At 41.2% G+C, this 23,991-nt stretch overlaps 1 protein-coding gene across 12 annotated transcripts in view; it reads right to left on the bottom strand.

The window, feature by feature from the left end:
• Window positions 1-23,991, bottom strand: part of KMT5B (lysine methyltransferase 5B) — a 53,294-nt gene that overhangs the window by 5,060 nt on the left and 24,243 nt on the right. For 6 of the 12 annotated variants that reach the window (XM_082340974.1, XM_082340973.1, XM_082340968.1 and 3 more), the window contains 7 exons: window positions 23,175-23,322; window positions 19,636-19,704; window positions 15,132-15,297; window positions 14,325-14,434; window positions 12,501-12,667; window positions 11,989-12,226; window positions 6,176-6,372 (listed from right to left, as the gene is read on the bottom strand). In XM_082340974.1, coding sequence (XP_082197100.1) covers window positions 6,176-6,372; window positions 11,989-12,226; window positions 12,501-12,667; window positions 14,325-14,434; window positions 15,132-15,297; window positions 19,636-19,704; window positions 23,175-23,322 — 1,095 coding nt within the window. Of the gene's footprint in view, window positions 1-4,894; window positions 5,164-6,175; window positions 6,373-11,988; window positions 12,227-12,500; window positions 12,668-14,324; window positions 14,435-15,131; window positions 15,298-18,951; window positions 19,608-19,635; window positions 19,705-23,174; window positions 23,323-23,991 lie in introns of those variants that run through there. The other 6 variants (XM_082340969.1, XM_082340970.1, XM_082340977.1 and 3 more) reach the window with 6 other exon arrangements.

Genomic DNA, 23,991 nt, shown 5'->3' with positions numbered 1-23,991 from the left:
AGCGCACTGCTAGAGTTACACTCTCGGGACGAGGGGGGCCCAACTTCCTTACTCTGGACAAGGATACAAAAAGGCTGTGACAATCCTACTGGGGATGACAACCTGAGAACATGACAGTTGAACGGCTTCTCAAAAGGCTTATATGTGACTCAAGTGTAAGGTGGCCCTGTGGTGAGCCTCTGACCTTGCCGCTGACTTTCCTTTCCGCCATCTTTGTTTTTCTCTACGTTTACATTTTGGATTTATATTCATAGTGTTTTACGTGAGTCAATTTCTCGATTAATTAGTCTGCTCCCCATCCCCCACTTGAAAAGCTCTTCCCATCAAAATACCCCTTTAAATCATTCACTAGGGAAGTTGAGATGACCAAACGAATCGTCACCACCTTCTCACCAGAAAACAGAGGGAATAAAAACCAGTGAACGTGGGTAAGCCCAGCACACTGCCCGACAAGACTGTTGCTTACTACACGCCTGAGGGTCGCCAGGGTGACTGCTGTTCCTTCTGCATGGCTGAGCAAGTTAGGTCACCATTCGTTAGTTTTTATTGAGAGAGAGGAGCAAGAATGCATAACAGCATTCCAAAAACATCAAAGCGCCAAGAACAGAAGTCTCTGCGCTCAGGAAGACTGGCTCACGAATGGCTTTGGGATCTCCAAACCAGCAGAATTCCCAGGAATGAGATCCACTGATTGAACCAAGAACACGCTTATCTGTGTGGGCTGCTACCAGGGAGGCAACTTTTTTTTAGAATAGTAGTAGCAGTAAAGTTTGGGTGCCACTCAATTTGAGAACAACCGACGTATTATGAACTGAATTATACAAAACTTACCAGAAATAATTTTTTAAATATAAGGATATTTAGGGACTGCTTTTGCTAAAGGATTTCTTTGTGCTTACAAGGCTTCCTACAAGGTGAGAGTAGATGTGCTTATGATGTAAACACACCAGTGCTGGTGCTTGCCTTTCTCAAATGTGGCTATGGTGAGACTTTGCTGTCTATGGCTCTTCAAGGACCATTCTATGACCAAGGTCAGCGGTTCTCATTTCATACCTGCAACCACCCCTCCACAATCATCACTTATACCGTGTATCCTCGACTGCAATCCCCCTGCAATTTGGATCCAACCCGTCCTCCTAAACAGCGCCTTTGCCAGTCTGCCTCACAGTCTCCTTGTCATGAAATCCAGCGGACCCTTTCAGCCCATACCGTTTTTTTCCTTCTCTGCAGAATGTGACGCTGCTAACCATTATTCTTCCTGAAACCCCTCTCTCCTTGGCTGCTCGCGAGAGCACACTCTCCTGGCCTTCCCTCCGTGTACCGGGCACTCTTCCTCCATCCGCCCGGTGGACCGCACTCCTCAGGTCTCTGCTGTCCTAGGCCCCTTGGAAACTCTACTCAGCCTCCAGGCGATAAGCAGCCACTCCTCCACGGCTATCACCATCGATATGCTGGCAGTTCCCAAACCACGGTCTCTAGCCTGATTCTCGCCTTAATTACAGATCCGCATCACCGAAGGTCCACTGGGACCTTGACTGCCCGCTAAGATTGTCTCATGAGCCCCTCACAAGTCAACATGCCCAAAGGGAACTCACCACCAAGCCTAAGTTCTCCACCTCGGTCAATGACACCACCACCCAGCCAGCTGCCCAAGCAGACACTGGGAGGTCATCCTTGACGCCTGCTTTCGCTAACTCTCACCAACCAGACACCATTCCTGTGGAGTCCACTCCTGCAGTGTCGCTGGAACCCCCTCCTTCTCTCCATTCCTGATGCCACCATTTCCTGCCTTGACTCTGGCACTAGCTCCCGCCTTTCCTTGCCTCCCTACTGCTTCCCCGACATTCCATCCCCCACCACGCAGCCCAGATGATTCTCCTAGTACGCCACGTCACTTCTGGGCTTTAAACCTGCCAATAACCTAATACCTAAGAATAAAGTCCAAAATTTGAAATTATGCTCACATCCCTCCTTCCCACCTTCTACTCCAGCCTTGGTGAACTTTAGTGATGCAAATCCTACACTCGTGCCCACACCTTCATTTGTGACGTTCCCTCTGCTTTGAGCACGTTTCACTTGGCCAACTTCTCCTCCCCTTTTAAGACTCAGCTCAGCAAACACTTCTCTCAGGAAGCCTTTCATGACTCTACACATGACAGGTTACCCTTCCTATGACTCTTCATGGCACCTGAGATTCTCCTCACTCGGGCACTGACTTTTAATCACTGGATGAATCTCACTTATGGTGATTTTGAATCTGGGCTCTCCCCCTTCCACCCCTCCTTCCGAGAGGTTCATTGTTAGCTGACTGCCGTGAACCACTGACAAAGCACTTCAGTGTGTGTTTTAAAGAGCACAAGAGACACTGAATTTGATGCTACGTATTATTTCAATAGAGAGACTTCACTTACATATTTATGTATTTATCAATGTATTCTCATTTTGTTTGAAAAGCATTATCTCAACAAAAGCCCAGCTAAAAGGCGTGCTCAAGCCAAACGACAGAAAAGGCACAGTCCGGCTGGGTAAGAGAAATGTGAGCAACGTGACTAAGCACCCAGGGCTCTTCACTGTGCCACGAAGGCGCTGCTACGCTATCGCGGGGGGATGGGGGTGAGTGCCAGCAACAGTAGGCTGAGGGAGAGATGGTGGTCACAATGGCAAACTAAGAAAAGTCTATCAAGAGACTGAGGATCCTGACACAGTGGAGGGAAGGCACGGCCACGGCTCCCCTGGCTTTGGCACTAACACACCATGTGTGGCCCTCTTCCCTCATGGCTGGGACAAATCCCAAATGCATAAACCTAGACAGTAATTTCAGGTGAAGATACACATTCTTAGCAATTAGTATATACTAGGTACAGTGCCAAATGGCCAAATTAGTATGATCTCAATCATAATAAGCATTCTTTGAAGTAAGAGCTATTACACTAAGTGAAAACCAAGTTCAGGTGGGCTAGCGGGCCTAAGAGCGTCCATCCGGTCAGCGGCAGAGAGGGGACTTGCACTGAGGTCTGTGGCTCCAGATCTCAAGCTTTTCACCACACCGTCACACGGCCTCTAAGGGACGCCACAGAGCCATTACGGGGCCGGTCCCAACTCCTGCGAAAGGACCCATCGCGGTTCCCTCAGGGTGTCCTCAAAATCACAAGGCAGCTCTGTGTGGGCATCGAGAATGACAGCCAGACACAGGAGCAGCAAAACGACATCAAAGCTTCCAGAACGCTCGGGCTGCGCCCATGCTCCGCACTGGACAAGCCCCAGAAACGCACATGGTGGAGCCAAGGGAACACGAGGGCCACACACAGCTTGGCATGTTCCGAACATGAGGATCCAAAAAACCCTCAATGGGATTTTAAAGACTTCAGTTCAAGGAGTTTGTCAGGCACAAGAAGCAGGCTCCACCTCATGCAACCAACACAGGAATGAACGGCTGGAAGAGGGTGTTGGAAAGGGTTCTGCAGCAGCCTGCAGGCTCAGCAGAAAAGTGTTCAGACCAACCAGTGATGTCTGTGGCGGGCGAGACAGTGACAGGTGGTGGCCCAGCCCACTGTCTCCAGGACAGGCGCTCCTTGGTCCAGCTGAGTGAACCTATTCCACAGGTGGCAGTCCTCTGGGACTTGCACCAACTCGTGGCATTTTCAGTGACTCACGTCCAGGACGCAGCACTATGGGGGTGGCCTAGCCACTGAGGCACAAGAGGCCTAAAAAACCCGACTCTTCCAGTAATGGCATTATAATTCAGGTCTGTGGACTGAATCTGTGAAAATGGATTGCTTGTCTCCTCTCTGGATGCTAAAGCAAACAGTCAAGTTGTGGTTCTTGAGACACCTTCCAAAAAAGGACCTGCATGGAAGGAAGAAATAATTTTTTCTTCCAACTAGGCAGAAACGTTTCTTTAAAAAGAACAAACACGCTGTTCAAAGAAAGCAGTTCCTCTCCAGCTGTCAGCTGCTAAATTCTAACCAAACTGCAGGATAAGATGGGTACTCGGAACCTATACACAAGGTGTATGCCCACGCCCCTTGGGAGAAAGGCTTGGGAACCTCTGGCCTTGCACCCACTGCAGTCTCAAAGTCTTTTCTTTCAAACAGGTAGAAGGGTTTGGTCAAGACACAAACAGCAAAAGAAATACAGCCTAAAAGAACGCATGTAAGAGCCCGAGAAAACACTGCTATGAACATACTTAGTGCACAATGTTCTCAGAGACCACTGGAGTAAACCTCGAGCTCCTTCAGAGCCCTGAGCCACGTCTAGCAACTGTCACATGACCCTCAAAGCTACTTATGCCAACCCTTGAATTACTCAAGACAATCATTCTGCAGAAAAGTAATCTGAATAAAAGCAGCACCCTAATATAAGCAGTCACGGTAAAGTGCTGTATTTCTACTCTGTGATGCTGAGACTACAGCGCAGAGGGATCACCTGTTCCCTCCAGCCTTTAGGAAGTGGCACGCACAGCCTGCTCTGCACAGTGACCGTGTACTCGTCCCATCCTGGAGCGCAGGCGAAAACTCCCCAAGGGAGGGGCCCAAGTCTCATACACTTTTCTATCTCTTTCTAACAACTAGCAGGCTTTGAACATGTATTTGGTTTATTAATAAATATCCCATAGATGGTCACATAATAGAACACTCAACACCTTCCAAAAATTTTTCCTGTTTTGATTTTTTAAACTAAGTGGTGTACTGAGTTCAGTATCTACATATCAGTATATGGTTAACGCATAAGAACACAAAACACCCGCACGAATGTCACAGAGCCATGTGGACAGTGTCGTGGCCATCTCCACATGTGGCTGGCAGCACACTCCTAAGTGTTTTTATGTAGACATTTATAAAATGGGATTCACAAGTCGCCAGTTTCACCAAGGAACCAGACTCAGAAAACAAAATGTTGATTATGCTGCGTTTATTATTAAAACCAACAATCAACAGTGAATGACGAACTAACTGCTCTTCTTTGTTGACTTTGGACGTTAAGGACTGGAATAGGAATGCAGTATCGCTTTTCCACGGCAGAGGTTACCCCTGGCCTCTGACTCCCAGCAGTAGGTAGAGTCAGGATTCACGGCAGTGACATTCACCATCACGGGAGACACCTTCCCTTTTCTTTGGGATTTTCTGTAGTGGAGAGGAGTACCCAGAGTTGGGCTGAAAACATCTGAAGACAGGGAGAAGAGCCTAAAATAATCAGACCTCAGACGGTACTTACTGCTGAGAAGTATGTATGGACATTTATAGTGCCAAAACAGGCATACTTTGGGGACTATCAAGTTAAAACTTTTAACTTTATTCCTATCAGAGACAAGTCAGACTAAGGAGCCTACTGCTTTAGCGGCAACTAGAGAAAACTGGTGTTACCCGCATGAAAAACAGTAGCAATCAGGATGGTTCCAGGACTTCAAGGCTCCACAAACGTGATGTGTTTTCTTGTGCTCACTTAGGATTTCTTCTCTTTCTTTTCTCTTTATTCTTCATTCTCTTTTTCCAGTTTCCATCAGGTCTTGCCCCCCCACACAACTGGTATCTTAAAGCTTGTTTCTTTCTCCTTTTCATCTCTCTTGCTACTTTTGGTCGAGTGGCTATTACAACACGTCATAGTATAATGACATTCAAACTGCTCCTCTATCACAATTCTGAGTCTGGTAACTGGTGGTTTGGTGAATTGGGTCAGTTCATTTTGAAAACGGCAAGCAAGCAGTAAAAGGGTGGAAGCCTTGAGGCCAGAAGCTATGAATTCCCCAAGTCCATCATTCATCCTAACAGACTGGCCAGGCGCAGAACACGTATGTGCCTGTGTGACGCCACCCCGTCCTCTGTCTTTTTGCGGACCTAACAAGATCATTACAGAGAAACTAACACCTTGAAAAGCTTTCTGTCAAACATATGATGACCCTGGAACACATGATGGAGAATTTAATATCCAGTTACCCAGTATTCAAGAAAAGCAGACAATTCAGTACCATATTAAATCTGGAGGCATGATACAGACTGCTTTTGTGCTCGAATCACTTCTAGAGCCTTGCAGTGCTGGTGAACTGCATGAATCCCAGAGTTTCTCTCAATGTTTAAAAGATCAAAACTATTAGAGCATGCTTTAGAAAGCAAACTATGTGAAAATACTTACAAAAAAAAAAAAAAAAAGATATGCTTATCAAATCTCCCTTACTTACTTGCATTGTTTTTTTCCTGAGTGGTATCTGCATCAGTGTTAGAGCTGACAGATTGACTGTCTGAATTTTTGCTGCTGTCACCTAACTTTTTAAGCCTATTTAAACGTTTATCTGTTTCTCTGAGTCCATATTTGCTATTGATAACAGGAGCAGGCGCAGGCAGTCCCACTCTGGATTTAAAAGCACCAGTTCCCCGTCTGAAAGAGAAACAGCACAGGTTACACAAACAGCATTCTCACTGACGTAAGCCTGGTTGCTGAGCGCGCTTGGCCACATCAGATCAGCAGGTGTGATGAACTGACGAGGCCCTAATCGCCACTGGAAAGCCACTAAGCCTAGGACTCTCAAAATACATACATATATAAAATTAATGCAAAAAAGCCCCAGACTTAAAACAATTTGTTATGACTACTGTCAATCAATTGTTAATTGCCCATGAGAAGCTATTGGTTGGACCCTGTAGAATTTCAAGTGTAGGTAAAAATAAATAAATAAAATTTCAATTTCAAAACCGACTGGTACAATGATTAGGTCTAAACTGTAACTGAAATAACCCACCTGTTAATTATACCCCAGCTTTGTTCTGCATAATTTAACACTACGTTACTGAATATTGAGAATTACGGAATTAAAAGAGGAACCAGAGAATTTCCATAAATTAAGTCATTACTTAGAAGCTAATGTTAGATACAAACAAATACTAACTGAAATTCTGTATAAGAAGGCTAGGCTATCTTAGTGAAAATCTCACTTCTGGAATAATGAAAACTGTTAAATTCCTCCTTTAAAGTTACTGAATGAACATAATTAACAAAATGTTACTAAATAAAGGACATGAAAAGACTTGCTTTTACCACTGGCTAAGAATGATTTGTAACCTGCTTTAATTATATTATATTTATATAAATTCTAATGAAGTGGGTGCTTAATAAGAAGTCCTCCTAAACTTCCTTAATGAACCTAGCTTTGCAAATCTTTGCTTTATTCAGTGTTATAAAGGTAAATTTCTACTCGCTCTGCTCAAAAGAATAAATAAAATATAAATTAATGAGGTTAAAAAAATTAAGCACTACATATTGCATTTAAAAAATGATAAATCTCTTTGGCCAAAACTGCCTTCACTGACTTGCCTTTCACTGGCCTTAGCTTGTTAAAGAAAAGCCATATAATAACAGCTTCTGAACTTGAGGCAAAATTGTGAACACTTCCCATTATGAAAGCAATACTGCCCTCCAAAAGATCCCATGTGATTTATTTCTTTCAGGATTTAGATGAGGAGAAAATAACTTTTCTCCTTCAAGGAATCTGAGTATTTCACCTTTTGCTAAGGGAGAACAAAAATTTTATTTTCTCTCTCTCCCTCTTAAACCTCTTAACGCTAGGCAGGAGCACAGACCTAGTCTGAATGCAGAGACTATGTTTGGTGACTAAGGTGAGCATTCTTGCCTTCTTCGCCTTCCTAGAATGGATTTGGAATTCTACTTTTATTAATGCTTTTGTAAAAACAACAAACATATTGTGGGACTGCCTCAATTCTTTTTTCAAAAGGTGCATTAGAAATCACTGTAAAAGCCTCTAGGTAGGTAACCTTCACCACGGCAGGCCAACAATTACACTCCACTCCACCATAAAGTATATTCAGAAAGTAAATGCGTAAATCCTAAAGGCTGTTTCATCTCAGGTGGGTTAATGAATTAATAAATTTTTTTCAGATATTCTGTGCCTTTTTACCATAACTTGTAACATTTCTGGAAAGATGGGCCATACTTAAATACAAAATAAATGATCATGGTGGAATTATCTGGAAATTTTTTTTTTTAAAGTAAAACTCTCCCATTCATCTGTTTCTCTACTTCCTTTACTTCTTTTTAACTTATGACAGTAACACATGCTTGTGTTTGCTGCAACAGGTGAGACAATCTTAGGCTCTGTCTCCATAAAGAGGAAGTCAATAGCGCTCCCCAGCCAGCCTCCATCCCCAGAGCCCCCCACCCCTCCCAGCGCCAGTGCTAACCATCTGCCAGCACCTCATCTTCTGCTCCTTTGCCATGAGCTACACACCTATTCACATTGTTGTTTCTTCCTAAGCAAACAAAACCCAAAGAGGATAATACCATACATCTTACTCAGCAACCAGCTTGCTTTCTTTTTTTTCCCCCAGCTTTCTTATTACATCATGCACAAGTAAATCCGAACTGAACATGTTTTGAAAGTTGTACCTTTTACACAGACTAAACATTCCATAATCTATTCAAGCACTACTGGTGATTACTGAAACTTGTAGGTTTTTGGTTTTTGCTTGCCACCATGAACGCTGCTGCTACCTTGCTTTGAAACCAAATCCTTACTGACTAATGCTCCTACTTCCATAGGATAGATTCTTCCATATGGAACTGACTGCCAGACAAAAGGGTGTGATGATTTTGAACAAATATTGCCAGATTACTTTCCCAAAAGGTTACAGCAATTTACAGCCCTAGTGACATTGTGTAAGTGCCTGTTTCTCCACATCCTCACAGCACAGAGTATACTTCTAAATTTTGCCAATTTGATAGTGAAAACAGATACCTAGTTATTGTTTTCCCTGTTTATGGCCATCATTTTCTGTGTAGCATCTTCCCTACCTCTCTTTTCTCTAGTGGAAGTCTGTCTTTTTTTTTAATGAGCTTATAGGAGCTTTTTGCCCTTGGGATATTAACTCTGCCGTATATGTACATTTTTCCCCCTTCAGTTTGTCATTAATCTGACTTTTGCTTTCAGCTATTCAAAAATTTTCATATTCACCATTTCTTGTCTTAACTTCTTTCAGAAGATTTCTACTACCCCAAGGGTAGACGTATACATTCTCCTAATTTTTTTTCTAATCATCTTACATTACATTTTTAAATTTAAAATTTTAATCCATCTGGAATTTATCTTGTATATGGTGTGAGATGGGAGTTGAGCTTGGTTTTCTTCCAGGCGCACAATGAATTATGTCACTATCATTTATTAAAGAAATCATCGTTTCCCCATACGTGGTATTAAGACTTCATACACACTCGGCTCTATTTCAAGAGTCTGCTCATGTCCTCTTGTTTGTCCACATCAGCCAGTATCATCAAGTTTTGATCACAATTGTTTCACAGTAAATTTTTAATACCTGTTAAGGCCAACTGCCCCTAACTATACTTTAGAAATTTTTTCTTGGCTATCATCAGACATACTTTCATATAAGCTTTAAAACAATTTGGTCCTTCCTATTCTTCGGTCCCTCATTAGATTTCATTTCTCAAATTTTCTAGAGTGAAATTTGCAGTACTTACTTATGAAAGTATTACAATTACTATTTTGTTAGGATGGTTATTTCCCAGAAGCGCACATCAAATGTATCCTGGACACTGTACCCACGACGTCAGCACCTCTGTAAACCCTCTGTCCAGTCTCCTTCCTTCACTGGGCCACCTCTTTTCACCCTTCAGCAACTAGCACACTGTGCGTGCGTCCCTTTCATGGCACTGCCCTCACGGCTGGCGCTGTGCTAGTCTTGTTTACCGTGCCTGCATGAGGCCTAACATAGAGTAACTAACTATTCAGTTACTATATGATGAATAATTGAATGAGTTCCTTTGGTCTCATCCTCTTGCCTAATTTCTGGAAAGGCAGAAACAATCTGGTGTTCCTGAGAATTTCAAGAATATTCCCCGCCAACCTTTAAATCAAACTCCCCAAATAGTCTGACAATAGCTGAGCCTACGGCTCTGTATGAGGTCTTTCCATGTAAAAAGGATTTGCACATGTTTCCATTTATTCCTCACACTAACCCTGTGGAGTAGGCAGGATAGCCCTTCCGACCAGTGAGAAACAGTCTCCTGGAAGAGAACTAATCGGCCCAAGGAACATGATGACACATGGGGTTCTAAACTAGGCAAAGAGCTGTTTCAGGGGTGGTTTGGAATCCTGTGTATGTGGTCACATTTTTCAGGACAGCCTCCAAAAGCATATTTAGCATATTACTTACTCCATTCATTCATTCACCAAATGTTTATCAAGCACCTACTATATGTCAGGTACTGTTCTGCACACTGGGAGTACAGCAGTAAATGAAAAAGATAAAAATCTCTGCCTTCGTGGAACTTGCACTCTAATGGGAGAATAACCAGAAACCACAAAATAAGTTTATAGCTAACATCTGAATATCAACTGTGTGCTGCTTTACATACTTTTCGTGAGATAAATTTAATCCTCACAGCAACCCTATGAGATAGTTTCTAACGTTATCCCCATTTTACAGATGGGGTAATTAAGGCACAAAAGCAGCTAAGTTGCCCGAGATCACACAGCTAATGAAATGCAGAGTCACAGGATTCCAACTTAGGGAGTCTGACGCCAGATCTCATGCACATCACCGTTATACTATGTTATCTCTTTAAGATGGTTTTAAAGCATTATTCAACTGTAATTAAACTACTTCATGGATTAAAGGGTCTTTTTGTGGACTGGTCTAAGACTTAACCAATGTTTGAACCTTTTTTTTTTTTTTTTTTGAACCATTTTTTTAATTTAGAAAAAGATAAGTTTTATCCCCCTGCGTTCCCACTCCCTCCTTGCAAAAGGGGCAAAAATGCAGCAGCATCAGGAATAGGTTTTCTGCCCTCCCTTCATGGCAAAGATCCCAGAGCTGGGAGAGAAACAGCTGGGGTTGTACCACGACTCCATGCCTCTGCTCTCTCACAACACAGGGGAAACCGCTGGCTTCCCTGAAGGGAAACGTGGGCTCTGGGGAATCAGCATTTCTCCGGAGGCCGGCTGGCTGGTGGAGAAGTAGTACCACCGCCTATCTTTGCTTCCATGCGTAAAAGGCTCTGAGGTCAGGCTGACTTGGACTTCTGCACCTGCAGTGTGGCCACACTACCAGCTCTCTCCCAGGACAGCTGTGAGGACTGAATGAGTCAGGGTGAGTAAAGCACCCAGTACAGCACGTAAAATGGGCTCAACAAATCCAGATGTGCTCATCTGAAGAAGAATATATACATATATACACGTATAACCGAATCGCTGTGCTGTACACCTGAAACTAACAGGATCTTGTAAATCAACTATACTTCAATTAAAAAAACAAGAACAATAACCAAAAAACCAAATCCAGGCGTGCTCCCTGTGTGGCCTATGCCAGCATGGGGGCCTTCCTGCAGCACTGGCCCGGACAAGCTTGTGAAGCTGCCTCTGAGCTCAGACACGCAGAAGTCGCCACAAGGAGACGAGCAGTGTGGACAAGGAGTCCTGCTAAGTCAGATTTGGGGGATTTCTACAAGGACTCCAGAATCTTGATGGGTCACAAAAAGAAGCTCTTCACCAAGTAACTGAACTTAGAAATTATTAAGAGCACGTGCATCAAAACATAACAATTCCAGAAGACACAGCTTGGTAGTACCCAAGACAACCTCAGGGTTTTTACATGATTAGCAGTGGTGAACTTCATTGGCCATTTTCGGAGCAACCCCACCCTGGCACCGTGTGTGTGTGTGCATGTGCGTGTGTGTGTGTGTGTAAGGTATTTCCCATTCTCTCTTTAAGCATATTTGCATTCTGATTCACTCATAATGATAACTGCTGGTAATGATTTTAACATTTTAAAGGGCCAGGTGCTGGGGCCCCTAAATAGTTCTGTACTCTTTGGTTTTGCTTATGCATGCTGTACTGGGTACAATGCTGTAGAACATAAAAGACTATCCCTTATCATTGAAAGGATGAGAAGATAACGTGAGTTCATGCTCATAATCATCAGGTGGTTAAAAGAATGTAAGAGCCGAATATCTTACTTAATACTTTACCTTTCACAAGTGTAACACTCGCAGAACTCATTATTTTCTCCAAAAAACCCATCTCCATAATAACAAGAAATTTCTTCTCCAGGTTCAATATCTCTTAGGGCCTTCACACATGCTGTATCTCGACCAGTTGACACAAACTGAAATAAAATCAACTCATTAAGAAACTCATACCTGAAGCAAAAACAAAATACTTGAGATAAAATATTTTTTATGCTTACCTTACAGTTAGGTCTGCAATCTGAAAAATGTCCAAAAGATAAAGTCAATTAACTGTAGATAAGATCTGAAACACGAACAATTACAGAAATCTGAAATAAGCTTTCCACATAATTTTACCAACTTTTGATAGAAGTTTCAGGTCTTAAGTTAAACTACAGGAATATTTATTTTAATACGTTTATGCAAAAAGAAGAATTTCTATTTCCAACCCTCCTTTAAAGGAAGATAAGGTCATTCTAAGTTTTAGCAGTGCTACCCAACACTAGAGCTAACACCTTAGAAACAGAGCTTACCATGGTTTATAAATGCAGCAGGACCAAGCCAGAGCTGAGCACAGTTTTTCCTTGTGGAATACATGACACTGAAGTCGTTTTCTCCATGTCTAAGTAGCATGTTCTCCTCAATTTCTGAAAGTTCGGCAATACAACCCACCAGTAATTCTATTTTGTCATTTCGTTTCCTATTTAAAATATGTGATGTTAAAAATTACTAGTAATTATAAATCGTAAGGCTTCTTTTAATAAAATAAGCCTGTCCAATAAATACCAGGAATCAAGAAGACTTAGCTGTGCATGTTTTAGCTGACTCACTTGGATCCCCACCTGGATGTCATCTCCTTCTCCCTGGAAGCCCCACAGCCTTGTGCACAGTTACTTGTGCAGCTAGCTGCCTTACCCCTACCAGAGACTAGAAAGTCCACTAGGAATCGTGCTACCTACACCTCTGAATCCCCTACTGGACCCAGCGTAGTGCTTTGCAGGCAGAAAGGACTCAAAGACCCGCCGCACTGCATTCAACTTGCTGACACTGGAGAAGGAGACAGGGACAAGCAGCAGGAGGGTCAGGAGAACCCAGAACTGGGACGCCGCCCTGTAGAGCAGCGACAGCAAATGTAATGCAAGCCAAACAAGCAATCGTCAGTGTTCTAGCAGCCACATTAAGGAAGGAAAAACAGGTGAAAGTACTTTCAGTAACATATTTTAACGCAATATAACCCAAATACTATTTCAGCAGGTAATCAGTATGAAATATTAATGAAAAATATTTACAATTTAATATAAAATCTCACATGTATATCACATTTGTAGCACTTCTCAATTCAGACTAGCCACATTTCAAGGGTTCAATAGCCACCCATGGCTGGTGGCCATGGTACTGGACGGTGCAGCTCTAGAACCCAAGACCTCAAACCTCCACAGCCATGTGCAACACGGAGCCACGGGAGCCGATGAGCAGGCTGGATTCCGTCCCAGAGCAAACAGATACACTCACTCACGTACACACACCCACGCAAGAAGCCCAGGAGGAAGGCTCTTTTCCATTCCATTTTCAGGTACCTGACCCTAAAACGTTTGCTATAAAAAATACTGGGGGTGGTGTAAGAGAGGGGCTACATGTTTCTTCTGGGAGATAAGGCAGGGAACAGGCATTAGAGGAAAGATATAATCACATATTCTCTCTTTCATGTATGGCTTTTATCCCTCCTAGCTGGGCTCAACTTTACTACTTTTACTTAAGCTGGCACACATATATATTTTGAAGCAGGCATTGTGCTAGGAAGCTTCTACGCACAAAATTCCTACGTAACCTTTCTTATAGGCCAGTAAAAGACTGACTCTGGAAGCCAGGTCAGCCCCGGCATCCCTAACCTTTCAGTGGTCCTTGAGCAGGCATCCAGACTCAATGAAAGGAAAACACAAAGCATTCTGGCTTAGAGATAGGATCTGGTTCAACTCAGACTTCTTCTTTTGTTTTTATAAAAAAAATTTTTTTTAAGTCTTTATTGAATTTGTTGCAATACTGCTTCTGTTTTATGTTTGGTATTTTGGCCCCGAGGCAGGTGGGATCTTAGCCCCCCGACCAGGGATCGAACACGCACCCCCTGCATTGGAAGGCAAAGTCTTAACCACTGGACCACCAGGGAAGTCCCCAACTCAGACTTCTAATTTCCCTGTCCCAACCCCAGTCACTGGGTTGAGGCACTGGCACTGCACTGGCTCCTTTAGGGTAAGCTCTGGCCTTATTCCTTCCTACAACTTTCTTAGCACATGAACAGTAATTTAAGAGAGAACTTTAAACAAAATTACTTTACGGGTTTATACTAGTATAATAGTTACCACTCTTTTGTTGCAACAATTTTGGCTCCATTTTGTTCTGATGAATATCTATTACAAGGCAATATTTCAAATCCACTGTCGGTTGCAAACATTCGCAAGTAAATAAATACCTAAAACAGAAAAAAAAATTGATACCTACTTTACATTATTTATCTTGCTAGACTTCCTCAGAATTATAAAAGCAAACCAACACCAACAATGAAGAAATTTAAGATTAAGTAACAAATTTTGTTATTTTAAAATTTCCCTCACTTGTGTACCTGGTGACTTGGCTACGTTACTCTAAAAGTTCACAGTAAGTTTCCCTTCTAGATGACAGAGTTTTCTCTATGGATAGTCATACAAATTATCTGATGTGTTATTAGGTCTTCATATTGATTAGTTTTATGAAAATTGGATTTAAAATTTCAGTGTTCCCTAAAATTTAGGCTTTAGTTTCCTTTACTCTTTTTTTTTTTTTTTTTAAATTATTTATTTATTTATTTATGGCTGTGTTTGGTCTTCGTTTCTGTGCGAGGGCTTTCTCTAGTTGTGGCAGGCGGGGGCCACTCTTCATCGCGGTGCGCGGGCCTCTCACTATCGCGGCCTCTCTTGCTGCGAAGCACAGGCTCCAGACGCGCAGGCTCAGCAATTGTGGGTCACGGGCCTAATCGCTCCGCGGCATGTGGGATCTTCCCAGACCAGGGCTCGAACCCATGTCCCCTGCATTGGCAGGCAGATTCTCAACCACTGCGCCACCAGGGAAGCCCAGTTTCCTTTACTCTTATCCAAACAGATAAATGTTATTAATTTGGTTAATAAACTCACATGTTCCTTGAATAATTTCTCCTGCATTTTGTTCTTGTTGAGAAAATAGTGCCGTGCCCACTCTCCTGAAGTCAGACATTTGAAGGCTTTCTCCAAGTGCTCATCTTTCTTGAAACGTTCAATTACTTCCTTTAGTTCTTCTTGTCTTCCTTTAATAGGCCGAAATCTGAAAGAAATCAGAACAATAACTTTAGTTATCTTCCATCATCCTTGGGCCACTGCTTAAGAGATCTTGAGAAAAAAGTAACCTAAAAACAGCCAGACCTAACAAAAGAGTAATAATAAGTAATCTTGGTAATTATTACTAAAGTAATATTGATCACCAGGAGATATAATTTCTCTTTCTTCAAACTATACTTTAATATTTTTATTTCAGTTAGCTCATTAACTGAGAGGTGACCAGGTGATTCAAATGAAAGCTGTCTGATTCAGGCTTTTATAACTAGTCATCTACTTTGGGAGGTACCAAACAACAGATCTAGAATAGAGCTCATCTAATTGAGTTAGAATGACAAGAATTTTTTAAAACATGCAGAATCAAGCCAGAAGAGTGCAAGGCAATAAGCTTCAGAAGAAGGAGGAAGCAGACAAAATCATGCCGTAAACAAAAACAGCCTCTATGTACACAGTTAGAAGAACCCCACACTAAGCATCCCAACAGGTCTTGAAACACACCTTGATGTTCCAACATCCATGTCAAATTAATCTTTGATAACTGCGTTCAGAGAACAAAAAGTGTGCAAAAGTACAACTCTAGCGGTGATACTGTTGTGGTGGTGATGGAAGGAAAAACTGTGGGGGTAGAATTTTAGAAGGCTTCCATGTAAAATCAGCTATAATGACTACAGAATATCACATGGCTATGCACATATTAACACATGATACAATCATGGCCCAAGTAAAACTTAAGTTGTACTCATTTTAAAGCTATGTTCTCAATAAAACATGTAATATGATTAAAGGTACTTGGATCTTAATTCCAAAATTTCTTCTCATGTCGATTTCATTTGGTCTACTTTCCAAAATAAGGTTTGGTTTTTTTTTAAATTAACATCCAACAAAACAAGGAATTACAGACTGTTCTTCAAATGAAATACATTAAGGAAAAAATATTAGTGTCTCAGGAGACAAACTATTTGAACTATGAATCTTGCTCTAGCATCTAAAACTGCACATCGCAGACACCTGAGAATTCTAAACTGAGATAACATCTAGCATAGACTCCAGCGAAGGAAGCATTCAAGCAGTATTTTGTTTTCCAGATAAGTTATCACAAATGTATTCATCACATTTCAGTAAGATTTTTAAGCCACAATATTTCACCAAGGCTTATTTATTAGGTGCTGTGTACACATGTGCTATGGTGGAAAATATAAGCTAGAAGACATGGCTACTGTTCTTGAAGGTAAAATTCTGCTGGGACCGAAAGACATATTCATGCACCAAACAGATAAGCAAGGCATCAATATGCAAATGCATGTTCATGTGGTACAAGCAACACTGCTGTAGCACTTTAAAGTATGGAAATTATAACTAAGGTGTAAGGTTTGTTTGGGAAGGGGGCGGTTTGGAGTTGCCTTTGATATGGGCAATGAGGAAAGTGGTGAATTTAGATTTCTAAAGAAAAAGCAGAATATTACTATAGGCAGGAAGGAATCAAAAGAAGGAAGGCAAAGTGAGAGAAATTCTAAGCAGAGGATCTTAAGGCTTGATTCAGAGATGACAGGAGCTGAGGGAGTCAGCTGGCGAGCAACAGTAAAGGAGAGTTCTAGAACAAGGAAGAGGGGAGACATGAGGAACAGGACAGTAATACAATTTACTAGGCGGGATCTCTAGAGGTCTTCAGATGTGTGAGCATGCTGACACCTCCAGGAACTGACTAGCTGCAGACTCCAGTTTCAGTAAGCTCTTACAACTACTAAGTAGAACAATCTGAAGGAGTTCTAGAGACATCACATGAAGAAACGGACAATGCACTGCTTTATTTCCCGTTTCAATCAGTTAGCACACCAGCCCTCACAGACAGACAAGTGGAAGTCCTTTAGACAATTCCGAATGTCTTTAATTAGGCTGTCAGACTATGGTATCAGAGAACCACTAACATAAAGATTTGCAGAACTGTGAAAGTATCCAAACTTCCATACAGTTATAATATTAAACTACTTACTTGCAGCCATCATTAAGTGATTTCGTCAAGACTGGGTTTCTCTAAGAAACCCAGTCTAAATCCTTCTGGCTGCAACCCTACACCACGGGGTTATTTGCAAATGAAGGACAGATAAGACCACCAAGCAGCTGTTAGCTAAGGCACACCACTCCAGGCAATACAAAGTGATGGGAAACAGATAACCGGAGTTTTACGCAGTAAACAGAAAAGCAGTAGTTCACTTTGAGCAAATACGATGAATAATCCATGATGTTAAGTGATGGACGGGGCTACAAACGACAGGAGCCAAGCAATCTTTACATGTTCAACGTGGGACTGACCAACGGTGACACTTGTAAAATAAACGCATGGCTCGACACATTAGAGAGCAAGAGTCAGGACTAAGTTCACCTGAAGATCTTAAGAACATGCCAGAAAATAAGTTACAGACCTGGAATGGACACTGGCTATTCCTGACAGGTTTCATGTGTGCTCTCCGCTTCCTGAAACTTCCTCCCTATCTAAAAATACCTTTCAGCTATCCTTTTGTTTACTCTTTGTTCATGATGCCAAACAATTTACATGCTAAAACCAACACAAAATAATCAACTCTTGAGTTAATAATATTCTGCCTTCCACATATCCTGTGACTTTTATTTCTGCTTTCCTGCCTTCTACTGCCTCAAACACAAACCCCCAAAACTGTCCCTTGTTGCCCACTAGGCAAGAACCTCTACTTTACTTAAAATGTAATTTACTGTCAAAACTTACTGTCACAGTTGGCTGCTATAGGCGTGAAATGATAGTGAGGCAAAGGAGGAAGAAAATGGTCTGGGTGCAGATGGGAAGGGGAAGAGGCAGTTGCTTTCGATAACCCTATAGAAGGACATCAAAATCACCTGGCTGACTGTTCCAGTCAGATCCCATTGTAACAAAACTGCGGGGAAATAAAAATTATTTAATAACATAAGATTGTTAAGACTATTAGGGCCAGAGCAAAAGGCACTGAGGACCTTAGAAAAAATTCAAGTAATTTTCTATGACTGAATAGAAAAATACGCTCTGTCCTCTGCTTAACCACAATCACTCTAAATCTCCCATACAAATTGCACAAAGCTATCCTTACGCCATGGCTCCTAAAGCTAGGAGAAAATTTAGATTATCTAAAAATGATCTCCTGTTCCATAAATGAGGAAAATAAGGCCCGATGAGGGCTAAGTGCTGGAAGCACTGGGACCGCTACCCAGGCCGTTGTCGGCCCCGCTCTCATCTGAACCACGGGAGCCCTCTTGTGTCGCTCTGTCACGAGAACAGGATCTGACTTGTATTTACCGCTGCGCGCCAGCACTGAGCTCGGCCAGAGACAGCGCTGGCTGGTACCCTGACAGCACCGTGAAAGGGGTGGAAACAAACTGAGTATTTGGGGGTGGGGTGGGCTGGGCTGGGATGGCAGGGGAGGCAAGAGAAACAGGTATTCGGCATTTCCACATCAACGTGCCCCTCTTCCCTCTTAATATTTAACATTTGCTACTTTAAATAAACCAAACATTTATTTTTCTCTTTCCACACCTCTCTGATCAATGGCTGGTATAAGAAATTTAAAAATATGTCATTTACAATTATTTACTATTAAAAGGGGCAGGAAAAAACATATGAATTCACACTCCCACACACCTGTTCCCCACTCTTTCCAGAGACTGACTTCCCAGGTTTTCTTGCTATTTGGTTTTTCTGTTTCCAAACCCAAGAGACCACTGTGGCAATGAAGAAAAGTTGCAGATTTGTATTAGCTGCACTACCGTGCCCTTCCATTAGCATGTACAACCAAGAGCTACTGGAGGGAGGGGAAAGAGGAGGGGGGACAGAAAAAAGGGAGCAAGGGAAGGAGGGAGGAAGAGAGAGAAAAATGCTCAAATATTTAAGATATAAAATAAAACCATGAGTCAACATCGTGAACACATTTCCCCCTTGAAGAAAGATTAACTGCGAACTGACAGTTCGTAGATGCCGAGTGGAGGAGTCATGCTAGGACCACAGCTCTTCATTCCTTCTTGACCTGAAAATAAACAGCAACCAGAAACATACCTGGCTGAGTCCTGCAATCAGTGCTCAGCTAATCCCATGGAGTGACTCCTGATTTTTGGATGAATGATTTCTCTTAAAATTACCCTGTTATGGAGTACAGTGGTTTTTTAAATATAGCTATTACTAAGACCAAACTATTTTAAAAGGTTTGCAAAATGTTCTAAAAATAGTGTTTATGCTGACACCTCCAATTACTTAACATAAAAGAACATTTATAAAGGCTGAAACAGGTTACTTTGTATCTTATTACTGTTTGTAATGCTCTCTACCTACCTCACAGGGTTGTTGTGAGAAAAACTGTCAGATTTTGAAAAATGCCTTGAGCTCCTCGAAGGAAAGGCGCTATATAAATGCAAAAACAAACAACAACAATAAAAAACTATTTGTATAATTTGTACTTGTAATTTCTAAACAGACTTACAATATTGGTTGTAGCAGAAATCCCTAAAACGCTGTGATATTCAAGAACTTTATGAAGCCACGGGTCGGTCTAGCATGATAACAAAGTCCAGGAAGCTAAAACTCCTTCCTTCCCACATAACATCATTTTACCCTTGATTATATTAAGTTAGAAGGTCGAAAAATTTCTTTATGCTTTCTAGTCAAGCATTTGATTTTCAAGAGGCATTTAAAGTGATTTATAAATTCATATTCAACAGTGGATACGAATAATCAAATATATAAATAAGGAAAATAAAAATTAGATGGTTACAGTAGTGGAAGGATGAGTAAGGACTACACAGGCTGAAGTCTGTGCCCTGAGAGGACTGTTCCCATTTCTTTACAATGTGATGTCCCCCAACTCCTCAGTATACCATGAAATCGCTGGTCACACAGCCTGAATGAGGGCGCATTACTGAAAGCATCCATTCCTGCTTCGCTACATTCATCTCTCCACTAGCTTGTTTAAAAAAATTAGAGGTATTACTAACAACTCTATTCTCTGGTTAAAAGGAAGAATTTAAGTTTCATAACTGACAAAAGTCAACTAAATTGAAACATTTCCCAATAAACTGAAATTACTATTTTGTTTATGCTTTTTCTAGGCATTCATGCCACAACTCTGACTGCCTTCTTAGTAAATACAGGGATATGTTAAGGGTAAAAACATAAGCAATTCATAATATAGCCAAATAATTAAATATCTACTGTTTCTGAACAGTATTCCTGAAGGTACAACTGAAATAGGCAGAAAGGAGGAAGGGGGCATAAAAAAAGAGAAACTAAGTTCAAATCACAGATGTATAAACATGAGAACAAAGAGACCACTTATATAAGTAACAGACGGACAGTTTGGAGAATTAAAACCCAAAGCTCCAATCACGTCCTCCAGTCACTTCTTTTGTACCCCAAAGAAAGAGAAGTCCACAAAAAGCTAATAATTTAAGAAATATTTATGGTTATTCAAATAAAGCACTATAGATTTTCCTTATTGTCTATAAAATATCTTTGAAAATGGTGTAAGTGACATTCTGGTAAATTCTTGCTCAGAAGATAAAGAACTATAAGTGCTAATTTTCAAATAAATCCACTAAGATTAAATGAAAATGTATATACCTTTCATTAAGATTAACAAGCTTCATTAATAAAAATTCTGTACATTCCCCAAATGACAGCTTACGAGAGTCTGTCAAAGTACCTCTGGAGTGACCGCCTCTGCTGAAAGGCGGAGAGCACACCTTGCGGACACAGCAACATCAACTGCTCCGCCGCGCTGGCCTCAGTGCCGACACTGTTACAAAGCCAGCGCAGTCTAACCAGGCAGCAGCAGCATTATCTACACCATGAACGGCTATTTTAGGAAGTGTCTGAGTAGGACTGAATGTTGCACTGGAAAATATGAATTTAGGGGTACTTGGATATGGTAAGGTCTTAAGTTTTAACAATATCTGTGTGGTAATCCTAAACTTGACATTTTAGGATTACATGTTTTAAAGTGAGCCCTAGAAAACGACTGATAAGGAACTTTCTATCCATTTATCACATCGGGACAAAGCTCAGTAGGCTAGGCGGTTTAGGACCTTGCTTCCCAACTGTAATTGGGAACATGTTAGAAATGGAGACTCTCAGGCCCCAACTCACAGTTATTGAATCAGAACCTGCATCTTAACAAGATTCCCCAAGTGACTCATATGTAAATTAAAAGAAGCAGTTGTCAAGGAGGACTTTTTAGAAAACATGAGTTATTTACTGTTGCAGAACCCAATAACAGGTAACTCTTCATCCTCTGGAATAGTCAAAGCATGGGGGCTTCTGAATACATGGAGTTCTTTCCCAAGCCGCTACAACTTTTGTTGTAATTTTGATGGAAAACTTTTTAAAATGGTTTATATGCTTCCATGTTTCAGTACACAAGGCATAACGAACAGAATCTGTTTCCTGATGACTCCAGGCCATAATTATGGGCCTTTGTGTAATATTCTGAATGCCACTAGACTGTTGTGTGAAACAGTGAATCACATTTCTTACCTCGGAAAAAAAAAGGCTAACAGGTGAGTTAAATACTATTAGGACCCTAATAGTAGGAGAATGAGCCCTGGTCTCTTGGGTTCACTGGGAAATAGGGTATCTGGGCTTAAAATAATGCAAACTAGATTTTTAGTTGGACACCAGGGCATCCAATTCTGCTGATTTTGCAGAGAACAGCCATCCATTTGCCTATGTAGAAAATTTAAGTATGTGCCCCTCTGACGGCAGGGAACTATTTAAATAATCTCTCAAGTCCATTCCAACTTTCACTTCGTTTTAGTAAGTAAAGATATATGATGACAGGAAATTACATGAAAATACCAAAAGCACGTTTTAACCTGAATTACTTCTTTTGGGATTTAGAATATAATTGATAAATGAATTATCTTGTTTTAATTCTAGCAAGGGACAGAATTAAAATAGGAAAAAACGGACACATGATTTTCCTCTAATCACCTGCCCCCAATTAATTACTGGTGACTACCCCCCTGGTGATCAAGTCCCTCTAGGGCAGTCACTGACACTGCAGCTACGGTAAGAGTGAACAGTGGTCCAGAACTTGTTCCACATTCTAAATCCCTGATGTTAGGCTTTTCTACCAGACTCGAAAGCCTTTGCCATGGAAGTTAAGAGGTAACAAAAAGTTGTAAAGTTCTGATTTAGTGCTTGGTGGCAGTTAATTACGAAATTATCTAAAGGCCTTTTTGGGAGCGAGATGATGTTTAAGAGAATTAGAATAAAGAAATTTAAAGGGTGACAGATTTCAAGAGCTATGTAGTATTTTATATAGATGGCATTTGATACTCAATAAAGCGGTTACACATCTATTTTCTTGCCTGTATACTGAATATAAGCACATGTCTTTAAAAATATTCACTCTAACTTATAATGACTAGCTGAGTCTCAAAGATAAAACATAATGGCAAAATTCCCTATATACAGTGGAAAGTATTTGAAAGAATAAAAGTTTGTAATAAAATCATGAAAAAAACTGATGCAACCTAATTTAGGTAGAAAAAAATCATACACATTTTCAAGGCTTTACAGGATGCATATGTTTCTTTCAGCTAATTCTCATCAACATTTAAAACATAATATGGAGATGCCTCTCCAACTTTGTATTTTAATAGAAGTATCCCAAGATAAAATAAGAACACGGAATTAAAACTGACAACTCATGGAAGCTTATGTTGCTTTTCTTGGCTCACACATGGAAAATCCTCCTGCAGCAAAACCTTTCCTTTAATGTCACTTTAAATTTTGACTGAAAGTAAAATTAGTCATCTATTTTCTTAAGTTCAACGATATCATCTGTTCCACTCAGGATAAAGACTTAAAATTACCTAGTATTCATTTTGTGTGTTTGAAAACCTAAATAGGGATCAAGAACCAAACTGGTTGCTAAGTCATCATTTTCACAGAGTTCCTTGGCAGACATTCCAGAAGATGGTACATATCGACTCTGTCCTTCGAATCCTGAATTACCATTACCTGTGAGAAGAAAAAAGAAGAAAAATTAACTCGCACTGAGTACTACTTAAATCTACCTTAAAAACCTTTAGCTTCACTGCCCATTCAAGTTAGTAATTAGGAATTGAAATTGCTTATTTCTATCAGTTTTACTAATTAAGAACTGAGTACCCTTTGCAAAACCAGAAAACCAAATGCAGTAAACTAACCCAATTATTGAGAGCATTTTTGTTAGACAATATTATCAGGTTTCCCGAGAACAGGGTCTGCATAGTTGTGAGACTGGCTCAGATGCCTTACTTGCCTCTCCAAGGAAGAGCTGAGACACAGGAAATGGGCAGATGTTCATCACAGTAGCAAGACAGCACAAAGGGCCACTACAGACAGGGCTGGTGTGAGAAGGAAACAAGAGGAACACAAGATCCCCTCTGCAGTAAGGGCCAGAAGGCTAAACCTCAAGAACCAAAAAGGAGTCTCAAGGCGTCACCTTCAACTTCCTGCTTGTGGGCAGATGTGTGATAATCATCCCCACTTTGCTGGAAACTCAGGCCCAGAGCTTAAGAAACTTGCCTGTGATCACAAAGCTAGGTAGGAGAAGAGGGGAAAGAAGTAGAGAGAGACTGACAGGCCTATTTCTAACACCTGTTTGAAACAGATTTTGAAGGAATGGATAAAAATAGGGAAATGACT

This window comes from Balaenoptera borealis (assembly GCF_965194805.1).
Source record: "Balaenoptera borealis genome assembly, chromosome: 11".
In the NCBI taxonomy this organism is placed as follows: Eukaryota; Metazoa; Chordata; class Mammalia; order Artiodactyla; family Balaenopteridae; genus Balaenoptera; species Balaenoptera borealis.
The sequence above is the reverse complement of the archived record's forward strand: the minus strand, read 5'-3'. Positions and strand labels throughout refer to the sequence as shown.